At 37.9% G+C, this 12,089-nt stretch overlaps 1 protein-coding gene across 1 annotated transcript; it reads left to right on the forward strand.

The window, feature by feature from the left end:
* The first annotated feature begins 169 nt into the window (after positions 1 to 169).
* Positions 170 to 11,171, forward strand: SKA3 (spindle and kinetochore associated complex subunit 3). Its single transcript, XM_065658613.1, has 9 exons — positions 170 to 266; positions 2,186 to 2,250; positions 3,138 to 3,303; positions 4,944 to 5,367; positions 8,487 to 8,581; positions 9,363 to 9,547; positions 9,757 to 9,951; positions 10,146 to 10,264; positions 11,138 to 11,171. The coding sequence occupies exons 1-9, from the start codon at positions 170 to 172 to the stop codon at positions 11,169 to 11,171; spliced, it is 1,380 nt and encodes a 459-aa protein (XP_065514685.1).
* The last annotated feature ends 918 nt before the right edge of the window (positions 11,172 to 12,089 follow it).

Below are 12,089 nucleotides of genomic sequence, written 5' to 3' on the forward strand. Positions count from 1 at the left end.
AACCTGCGGGCGGCAGTTACCGGCCCGGCTCCTCGCTCCCCTCTCTCCTCTCCTCTCCCCTCCCCTCCCCGGTCGCTCCCAGCGCTTGGGCGGCCGTTCGCGTAACCCGGGGCTGGCCGTGGGGAGCGGTGCTGGCGCTGTGCCCCCGCGCTCCCCTCCCCCGAGCACCATGTCGAGGGACTTCTTCGGGAAGCTGCGCGCGCTGGCCCTCACGCTGGAGCAGGCGGCGCGGCAGCTGGAGCGGGCCCTGAACGGGGAGGACGCGGGTAAGCGCGGGCCTCGCCTCACCTCCTACCCGGGGCGGCCGCGGCCTCTCCCGCTCCCCGGCCCCGGGGCTCCTGCTGGCGCGTCCGACCCACCCCGGCTGCGAGGCCGCGAGTTCGGAGGATGATCTGGAGAGGTGGTCCCGGTGACTCGTGGTGATGGGGCTGGGGCTGCTGGCTCTGCTGGGGTGGCTCCTCGGGAGGCCTTGATTTGGGTTCCTGCCCTTGTGCCCCTGTGCTCCTCTGGGCCTGCGGAGATGGGCCCTGGGTGGGCTGGTGGCTCCGGGGATGGGCCTGGGAGTAGCTCGGCAGGGTGTTACTTGGGCTTACCCGCTTACCTGTGTCTCTCCGAGCTCCTCTGTGCGTGTGTAGGTGAGCTGTTATCACGGGGAATCACATTCTTGCTTTTACTCTTTTCATGGATTGAGGCAAGAAAACGCATTTGCACATTTTGCGCTGTCTGCACGGATAGCTCAAGCTTCTAATGGGATTTCTTGTTCTGCTACGTCTTGGCAGGTAGCAGGTGTTCTCTTTTACATGATTTGCATTAACCTTCATTTCCACTGAAAGAAGTAACAACCACCAAGTTGGGTGGGAGTGTTGATCTGCTGGAGGGTTGTAAGGCCATACAGAGGGATCTGGACCAGCTGGATCGTTGGGCTGAGGCCAATTGTATGAGGTTCAACAAGACCAAGTGCCGGGTCCTGCACTTGGGTCACAACAACCCCAGGCAGCACTACAGGCTCAGGGAAGAGTGGCTGGAAAGCTGCCTGGTGGAAAAGGATCTGGGGATGTTGATTGACAGCTGGATGAACATGAGCCAAGAAGGCCAACAGCATCCTGGCTTGTATCAGGAATAGTGTGGCCAGCAGGACCAGGGCAGTGATCGTCCCCTTGTACTGGGCACTGGTGAGGCCTCACCTCAAATCCTGTGTTCAGTTTTGGGCCCTTCACTACAAGAAAGACATTGAGGTGCTGGAGAGAGTTCAGAGAACGAAGCTGGTGAGGGGTCTGGAGCACAAGTGTGATGAGGAGCGGCTGAGGGAGCTGGGGCTGTTTAGCCTGGAGAAAAGGAGGCTGAGGGGAGACCTTATTGCTGTCTACAACTACCTGAAGGGAGGTTGTAGCATGGGGGGTGTTGGTCCCTTCTCCCAAGTAACAAGTAATAGAAAAAGAGGAAATGGCCTCAGGTTGCCCCAGGGGAGGTTTAAATTGGATATTAGGAAAAAAAAATGATTCACAGAAAGGGTTGTCAGGCATTGGAATAGGCTGCCCAGGGAAGTGGTGGAGTCCCTGTTCCTGGAGGGGTTTAAAAGATGTTTAGACGAGGTTGTTAGGGACGTGGTTTAGTGCTAGAGTTAGGTTAGGTTATGGTTGGACTTGATGATCCTGAGGGTCTCTGCCAGCTGAAATGATTCTATGACTTCTGCATGTGTGAGCAATACTAACATCTGCCCATGTGCAAATAAGGTGGAATAATGCAGCTTTTTGTTGATGTATGTTTTTCAGTGGTTCCTATATAACTTTTTTCCTATTTTTGTTATTATTTCAAGTTCAAGCTCTTTAAGGATAAAAAATTAGCATACATAGTAATACTTGATAGCCCACGTATCTACCTATTGTACCAACATCAGCTGTACATTAATTTCTACAGTATTAGCTGCAACAGTAAAACGGAATTCTGGGCAGTTTTTCTGTGTAGTTTAACATACTATGCAATTTGCAGTCTTCCGCTGTGCAAAGTACCTTATATGAACTAGTTTCTCTCTTATTTTCTTTATCTTGACTCTCTTTCTCTAACATATCACTCCAACATGTCTAATATAGGAGATTACATTCTGATATGGAAGGTACTTAAATGCTAAAATACTAATCCCCCTTTTTTCTTTCCAAACCCTTTTATGTGAACATGCATATCAAAGACTATGAAGATGAATCTCCAATAAGAGTTTTACATGACCTCCATTGTGAAATCAGGACTCTGAAGGTAATGTCCTAACTCTCTTCCTTCTCGAAAAATCGGGGGGAGGGTTGTTCCATAAATTCATGGTTCTTTTTTCATCATTAAGCCACAATAAAACTTCATTAGTTAGCAATTCTGACCATTATTTTATTCATCTAAGTTCTTATAATGGCTGTGGATGTCAGGCTAATGCTCAAAAACTTTTGTGTGACTTAAACTAGATTTAGCAGCATTTATTAGTTTGCAATCACTGTTATTGCTCGGATCAGCAAGGGACAAAGGTAACAGGGAAGTTGTAGCTTTGCCAATGCATAGGAATAGAGAAGGGTTCAGGAGCAGCGGCAGCTCCCTAGAGAAGAGGTGCGCTTGTTTGTGTGCAGTGACTAGCACTTAGAATATAGAAAATCTTCACAAAAGTTTCAGAACCTTCAGCTGTTCAGTTAAACTTGTGAAAGATCTTATTTCTTCAATAGAAGTAGGAAAAATGGGCTATAGAAATGAGCAAGTGTAGAAATAATTGAGAGGTAAGCTAGGGTATAAACCTGAGGTTCACCATCTGCTCTGCACTAACTCCTTGTACATGGGGAGTAAGAGTACAAAGTAGTTGCTATTATCTCATATTTTTATGGAGTAAAAGAATAATTTTTGTTTGTGAGGTTACCAGTAAGTAGTTATATGGCGAATTGTTATCTTAGTTTAACTTCTGTAAGTTTTTGGTACACTCATGCCCTATATATTCCTGATAAATTCTAACCTAGTTTTCAGGTATAGATAAGACTTAAATTTGCTGCTTATCCTCATCTGAATTGAAGTTCAATACTTATTCCCAAAACACTTCATGTGTAAACAACTACCATGTGGTGATCTGAAAACCAATATTTCTGTTTCCCTCTTCCCACTGCCCCCCAAAGGAAGAAGCTAATGCCAGTCTTGGTAAGAGTTGCTCTGAAAAACAAGAAATTCAGGAGTTTATGAAGGCAAGTGAAATACTGATGCAAAGAAATGCAGCAGATCTTGGAAAAATAAGAGAGCTGTTTCAGAAATATGGATACAAACCACATGTCAAAGACTCTACAGGTAATATTTCTTGGCAATACAGTATGTAAAGACAAGTGTAATTTTCTGAAATGTTTCTCTTTAGCTGTGTATATATTTCTATTACTTAAGAGATCAAGTGCATCTATGTTATTTGCTTTATAATAATATCCAGAGGGTAAAATATTCTGTTGCGATTGGTGCCATAAGAATAAACCAAAATATGAAAACTTAGTTAGATCTCCTGGCGTGCTTTTAAGTTAGTGTGTGAGGTTTTTCTCCAGTAATAGTTATATTCAGAAAACATGTTAGCAAACATGTTTTCATAACCCAGAGAGTTATGCTGCTTCAGCTTCTCATGCATGGGAAGCTATTGTAGATGTATCTAAATTAGTTTGTATTCATATGTGATGATTCCATTAACTTAAGTCGCTGTAGAGAAAATGTTAAAATAATGTGCTCCACAGCACAAATGGAACAAGAGAAGCACATATGGGGATTAGGTGACATGTGGCAAGCAGTTGTAGTTTGTTTATTGGAGGGGAGGAGATCCTTAATCCAGTGCACACACACCTGTGTGAAAAATCTAGATATGCCAAATGAGTTTAAAATACTACAACTGTCAGTACTACACTTATCTCTTTAGGTTTTGAGGGCCCAATCAATCTTCAGGGAGCCTTTGGCAGGGGATGCCTTAACCTTCCCTTGAGCATCATCCAGTCATAATACAAAACAAAATTGTGGTCATGGACCATGTTGACCTCTGACTTCAGCTACTACAACTGTTTTTCAAAGATATGGCAGAAAGCTCGAATTTTATAGTATCTTCCTTCCTGACCTTTCTCTGCCCTTAAAGAAAACTCCAAACTGAGCTACAAGGTTAATTTATTTTTCAGATGTGTTTTTTAAGCTAGGCATATCTAAATACGTAATATCAATGCACATAAAAAGTTAATGTCTCTGCCGTATTATTTTAAATAGCCTTTTTTTTTTTTCCTGCTTCTTACCTCAAGCAGAAATTCACAAATATTTTGAGGTGTTTCAGTTTATCTAACTAGAGAAATGTACAAAATACTTGTTTGCTTATTTCTGCAGTGGACTTTTCTTGTTACCTAAAAATCTACCCTCTTTCATGAGTTTTCAGTTGCTGCTCCATGGTGTTTCTTCACTACTGTTTTTCTGAAGAATGAATATTCTAGTACTGTGTGCAGCCTTTGCTCTTTCCCCAAAAACATTTTCAGTCATATCCAAGTTTTGGGTTTGCAGTCATTTCTGTTGTATGTTTTAAAAGAATTTCCACTCTTGCACTGAAATAAAACCAAATACATTTAAGATCAGCACTTCCTGCCTGCTCCCTGCAGGGAGATGCACACTATTAAAAATACACTTGTGTAAAAATATTTCGGTTTCCTTTTTCCTAGAAATAATATCTACCAAGAGAGCAAAATTCAGTAAATGTGTGACCTTTATAAAGTAAAGTAAATATAGCTTAGCCTGACATGAGCCCTTGATATCTGTTGTAGCTTCAGGTTCAGTGCATTAAAATGAAAGGAGGAATCTGTTTTTTACACTAGTAAATAAACAAAATAATAATTGGGAGGGAAGTCCCAATTTATTTTATAAAGTCTTAAAACAGAAACTTCTGACTCTTTTTTTGTTGTTGTTGTTATTTTCTCAAACAGAAGAGGAGGAAGAAATTAACAGTGATTCGACTGTGTCTGTCCAGAATAAATCTGATGAAGAAAAAGCAGATGATGTACCTCCCCTTCCTGCTTCTACTGAGAAGCCACTGGTACCCAAAGACCCACTGCGTAACCCCCAGCTTTCTGATTTTGGTCTTTCACGATATGCTTTCTCCAGGCCTTGGAGTGCAGGGAAAGGACAACACACAACAAATACCTATCAAGAAAATTCAAAGAACAAGACTCCACTAAAACCACAGACCCCCCGTACTTTGGCCAAAACGCCGAAATGTACACTAAAGATGGATGATTATGAGTGTGTAACACCAAAACTTGAACAGTTTGGCATTAGTGAACATACCATGTGTATGAATGAAGATTATACAATATCACTTCTTCGTAGAACTGCTCAGGCAAGCAATAAGTAAGTAAATTACTTTAGTTCGGATTTTTTCTCTACTGATTTTTCTGTAGTTTCTTCTTGCTGTACTAATTTCTTGCTGCTATTGTTCTTTTCTTTCTCTTCAAGCAGGTGATGTGTTATTATTTACCAGCTGGTTAGTCTTGTGTCTTTATTCAGCTTTTTACATGTCTTTACATGTGCGCTTTGCAGTGCCAAATGCTGCCATGAAACATCTCTGATATACTCCTTCCCTTGACTGTACCACAATAAGAATCTTCCATACACAATCTATTTACAAAGGGAAAATGCACGGTATATTCGTGATCTTTTGTTTTCCGTAACCATGGATTTGAGGACATGTTGTCTGCAGTAGATATTGCATAGCAAATTTAAAGGTTTCAAAAGTTTTAAGAATGTAAACCCAGAAAAAAACTTCTAAAGCATTCAGTAAAATGCCTCATTGTAGAAACAGTGTATTATCTCTTACATTATCCAGCTCTTTTTGCTCCTGTCTTCTGTTGAAAAAACATCACCAGATTTTCACTGTTCTAATTAAAATTAAAGAAAATAATTTGCAGCAGTGAGGTGTAGAACACCTTAGCAGCAGAAGTATTTTTCTATACTTCTAAGGTAGAGGTAGTTAAATCGTGTTTTTATAGTTAGTATTAGCAACACATTCAATTTTAAAAGCTGACAGTATTTAAAAGAAACTCAGTGTTCTGCTGTTAAATATTTGGTATTTAGAGAAATTATTCAAAAGAACAAGAACTGAATTCAAAACAAGTTGTGGAAATAATAATTTAACTTTTTTTTTTTTAATTCCTTATGTTTGCAATATAAGCACAGGTGTGAAGTTCTTCAGAACCACACCAACTTAAGTGACTATTCCCCAAAGATCCAGTTTACTACACTGGTTAGATTTTGAGTGTTTATAATTCTAAGATTACTGGGGGAAAAATGAAAGTGAAAAGAAACATTTTCTTTTAAAATAGTTTGGGTATCTCCCATTTTGAATAGTTACGTAAATACTGTAATGTCTATGAAACTTTATAGTATTGGAATTGTAATAACAGGAAAACTGTTACTGAATCCTGAAAGATATTAATTCAAAAATCATTCCCTTTCAAATAATATTTTGAAAATCACTTCAGCTTATCACATAGTTTAAGTTCTTTTGATATCTGTAACTTTTGTGGTTTTGTACTACTTTTCCTATTTAATGAGAACTGTTTCAAATGTGATCTTCAGCTTTAATTATGGCTATGACTTATAAACGCATACATCCACTAATGTAGACTCTATTTCTGTGCCTCTAGTGAAACAATTAGAGACCCCACTAGCAATATTTATATATAATACAAAAAAAAAAAGAAAAAATACCCCACAGTAGCGGTCTTCCGTACACCTAATGATAATATTAAAAATCTGTTAAGAATTAATTACAGCATTGTTGCTCTTTAATGCATCATCATTATTAATGACCAAAACAGATGAACACACACTGGTTATGTTAGAACTGTGTTAGTTCTTTAACTAACTTGTGTTAGTGAAAGCCACGTATGGATTCAGAATTAGTAGCAGATGTGAGAGGTCCTGACGTTAAGTCATTAGAGCTAAATGGCATTAAACTGTCTTTTAGCTTGTTTTGTTTGTTTTGCAACATTAAGTTAGAGGTAGCTTGTGGTTTGATCAGAGAGGCTGGAACAACTAACAGGTTGTTCCCTCCAAAAAGCAGCCGTTTTGCCTCTTATTGAGAAGGATCAGCGTGTTAAATGGGCAGAACACTAAGAGAGCAAATTTATTTAAAAAAAAATTTTTTTTACTGAGTAATGTGCAGAATCCCTTCCCAAAGGATCAGATAAGTAAAAAACCTATTACAAATGAGGTGGGCTTATACCTGTAGTTTCCAGGTATTATACAAAGACAGGTAATAATTCTGACTTTCCTGTAGACAGCTCTGCCCTTTCATATCCATTGCTTGTGCCAGCCAGGCCTTGTACCTAGCTGAGCTCTGTCTAGCAGCTGTGCATTGTGTGAAAACTACTTTAAAATTTCATCTCAAATCCTCCAACTTTGTTTTTCAGGTTTGGGGTTTTGAAGCAGGTGACAAGAACAACCTGCTTCAGTGCTCCTACTACAAAACTAAACCCAAAAGTAATTAGGAAAGAAAATAAAGGAGTGGAGGAAGTGACTGAAGAAAAGTGTTTGTTGTATTTGTTCTTCTCCATTGTAAAAACTAAAAATCACATGGGTTGGAATATCCATAATACTTCGAAGGCAAAACTGACTTGAAAAATTACTTCCTTTTTTTTTTAGCTTAGACTTTTTGTAGAGAAGCCCTATATCTGGTTCTCATAGTTAAAATAACTTTTTAAACATTTAAAATACATTTCTTATAGACACACTTCTGTGTAGAGTTTAGGTAAGCTTCCACTTTTTATCTAGTATTGTCTCTTAACTACCTACACACTTCTTCCACTAGTTTATCTTGGATATGAAAAAAAGTTTAAAAATTTCGGTTTCTAGTTTTGTGGAATTGATATTAAATGGCTTTTTGCTCTGAAGGCAGCTAGTGATTAACATAAGTAATCTTATTCAAACTTAAAAACTGAATTAAAAATCTTTTAGTGTTCACAATAACATTAGTAGGTCAAGAGCCAATGTTAGAGAAGTTCCTTTTTCCCTATGTCTCCCATAGCAGAAATCCAACAGCCAAAAATATTTCCTGGTTTTGTTTAGAATTTTGTAGGCAGCAGGCAATTCAAAATAAAATAGATTGTACCCCCAACACAGAGTTGATCATCTGGGACAAAGAACATTGATCCTACCTTGGGCATCTTTTGTTTGTTTCTTTCATTTTGCAAGTTTTGTTTGTGGTGGTTTGGGGGTTGTTGGTTGTGTGGTGGTTTTTTTTAATTCCTTGGATTGAAATCTTAGTGTATTTGATAAGGATGAACTGAACGTTTGCATGCTACAAATTGCTGCAGCAGAATCATAGATGAAAAATTGTATCTGAGGAAATGAATTTGTGCCTTGCATGTTGATAAACAAGTACTAGAAAAGTGATCAGGTGGACAGTATTTCTTTAATTGTGATTTCTTCATATTACTTGAGAGCTAATTGAGGGGTTTGGGTTTCAGGTTGCTTAAAAAAGACGATCGTGAAGTACCAGGCCTGACATCCAGGGAAATCATTGTTACTCCTGGGCTGAAAACAAAAGTAACAGCTGAGAATAGTAAGTTAAAAATATGTGAAATAAATATACAATGTGTTTTTTACATAATGCATGTGTAAATGCATTGTAAACACATAGGAAACTTTTAAACTATGTTTTTTGTTAAATATAGTTAATTCAGGCCCAGTTATTGTATGAGTACTAATGTCTAGAAATGAAATGTTGGTTGCTTCTAGGGGAAAGTTTCTCACTTCATTATAAATCTTCGCTCATTCTCCTACCTGTATCCATCTTGAATTATGCAGAGGGATCCAGAATTTTGTAAATGCAACTTATCTTTATTTGAAATAAAAATACTGTTTTGTCAATTTAACCTTTTTTTTCTGAGAATACCTATTGATCTGTTTAAAGATAGGAAAGAAACTGTTTCGAAATAAGATAATGAGACAGTAACTTAGATGTTTCAAGAGTACTGCTAAAACTTCTTTGAGAGGAGATGTAACATGTTCCTTTGAAAATATGTGAAGATCTTGGGACAAACATAGTGACAACAGTATATGAGAAGCTAAAGCAATGTTGACTCAAGTTGGCCTTTTTCAGTTATATTTAGTAGTGGGGCAAGATTTGTTACTTTTTTACATTTGCTGCTTTTATGGAATTCTGTCATTTGGATGGTTCTTCATACTAAAAATATCAGCTAAACTGATACAGGTGTTTTAGAATATGCAAATCTATGAAAAGTAAATATACTTAGAAAAATAAACTGGGGCACTGGAACTGATAATGTGTGTGTGTGTGTATGTATATATTTTTATGATTTCCCCCCCCTTAATTTCATCAGCTGACTGGATGGCTTCTCCTATGGTACTTGTGTTCTGTACTCCTGATGTGAAAATCCATTCCAGAACAAATAGTACAGTATTATCAAGGTCACCGGACGCAAATGAACTGCCCCTTCCCAGTCACGCAGAAACGCCACGGGTTCCAGATTTTGAAACAAGATGGCTAAAACCAGAAGCTAAGGTAGTAAATAGCAATTACATACATTTTCACACACTTTTTACCATAAGCAGTTTTTCAAATGTCAGTTTGGGATTGTTTTCCAATGCCATTAATACTTTTCCTTATGTCATTGTAGAAGATCTTTCTCATGGTGATTTTTTGTAAGAACATTTATTAAATAATTTACTAAAGATAAGTAAATCAACTGAAGACATTTAATATCTCTTTTGCAGCAGGTAAAGCAGGAGGAAAAGATTGAGCCAGTGACAAAGAAAACAGCCAGAGAAGACAGCGTTCCTTTTGCTATGAGCTCTGATGAGTACCTTAAACATTTAGGAGACCCTTCTCCTCCCAAATTAAAACACTATGACCAGTTACTCAACACTCTTCCACCTCCAGAAACAAGGATACCAGATGATGTTCTACAGGTTAGCTAATATACCTTTTTTTTTTCCCTAAATGTTTTTAATATAAAAATAGTAAAATTAAAAGGGATTAGTTCTATAAAATTTTGTTCTTCAAAAAGAAAGACTTCTCTGCTACTTATTAAAACTGTGTAAACTGTAATCCTATTTTGAGTTCTTAGATAATTATTTTTATTCCGTTTTTATATTTCCTGTAGATTCTGTCCAAGTATAATAATAAAGTAGACTCTTTTAAAGCCAAGGAAATGGAGACCAAGGCAGGAAATACTACAAGATATGAAAGTGATTTAACTGATTACTGCAACAAAGAGAACAGGTATGATTAAACTTTACAAATTTGGTTAAGTAATTTAATTTGGAGGAGCTATGAAGGTTCTTTAGTGCATTTAGAAATTCACGCAGCTGCTTGCTCTTCAGCTACTAAAATAGCTCTTGTGCTGTGACTAAATAACTGTTCTTTGGCACGGTATCTGACTGCCTTTATTGTAAAGAACAAATTTTATAACTGATTGTGTGTTTGCTTCCTCCCATCTTTAAAAAAATAGATTGAGTTTTACTGTTTTATCTGTAGGTATATTTTGCTTTGTGGCAATCAAAATGCCAGTGAATGCTTTCTTGCGAGTAAATTTAGGCAATAAAACTAAGGAATTGAAGAAAACTGTATAAGTTACGTGGCTGATTTCACGGTTGTTTTGGCAAAGACAAAGTTCTTTGAAGTACAAAGCCACCTTATGAATAACGTGAGATGAAATTAGCCTACAATAAGTATAAGTAATCTTTGAACAATGGAATAATGGCTTTGAAAATAACTCAATCGATTTGAATAGAAAGACATTATTCTGATAACTCGATCAATTGTAGATATTCCTGATTCAATGCAATGTAGAGTACACTTGTTGATAATCTGTTAAACTTGGGGTCAGTACAGATTATTTAGGTAAGAGATACAAGGAACATGTATGGAGTCAAATAATTATCACAGCAACCCAGAATGAGACTGATAAAAGTAGGTGTCTTAATATATTTGGAGTTTGAGTAATCAGAGCAAAGCTTTTAAGTTAGCTGACCCTTCTCTTTTTTTTTCTTGTCAAGACAACTTTTAAAAAAGGTTTTCAATGTTTTTGTCTTCTGCTAATTCAAAATGTGATTCAGATAATAAGTTCATGAACTCTTCTGGATATATTTGCAGAGGGTATCCTGGATTTCTCAAGCCCAACATCTGAAATCAAGCTGAAGACCATGCTGAGACTGTTTCACGTTCATGATCTTATCCCTGAATCGTAACAAGCTCAAAAAGCAAAAGAAAATACTAGTGGGAGGAAAAAGCCAAACAAAGGAGAAGCTTTTTTAATAGAAAAGGTTTGATGTGGATAAACTTCTTTGAACTAACAACTTGTGCTTAATTACTTATTGAAATTGTTGGCAAAACATATTGAGGGGTTTTAAACATATACGTGCTTCAAAGAGGTGTGGAGTCATGTATGAGGTAGTACTTCATTTGGTTCACCTCATTCTTATGTTTGTCGTGTACTCCTGCGTTTGCAGTGGGCTGCAGAGAAGTGTAGTTAGGTTGCCATAAAGAGAAGGTCCAGTATATTGCCCTGGGAAGTGGATATCCGTGGCAGTTCTGGTGACACTGTACATCTTTTCAGGGCTGAGTTTGAATGTAGTACTTCAATAGTAATTGCTATCTTCAGCAGAAACAAGTCTTGTTAACACGAAGAGTAACTCTTGCTTTACTGTTTAAACCACTTCTATGCTATTAGTCGCTTCTGCAATACCAAGACATATCAGACATATTTCTGCATCAGGCTGTTAGCTGTCTGATGGACAAGTATGTATTATGTTGCTGCGTCTTGCTTATTACAGTTTTCTTATGTCAACATCGTATTAGGTGCTACACATCTGTTTTCCTTTTGATGGTCTAACCTCTGTAGCCCTAAACAGTGACTTTAGCTTGAATATGAATTATTTGAAAATATATTGTGCAGTTGGTACTGATGTGTTTTATATTTTTATATATATATATATATATACACACATCTTCAACTGCTGGAAAGATTTGCTGGCTGGCAGGCACGTAGATGATTGCTTACTCACCTGCACTGCTGCCATGTGCATTCTGTGAGTAGTGGTGTCAC

Source organism: Caloenas nicobarica, chromosome 1, assembly GCF_036013445.1.
Source record: "Caloenas nicobarica isolate bCalNic1 chromosome 1, bCalNic1.hap1, whole genome shotgun sequence".
In the NCBI taxonomy this organism is placed as follows: domain Eukaryota; kingdom Metazoa; phylum Chordata; class Aves; order Columbiformes; family Columbidae; genus Caloenas; species Caloenas nicobarica.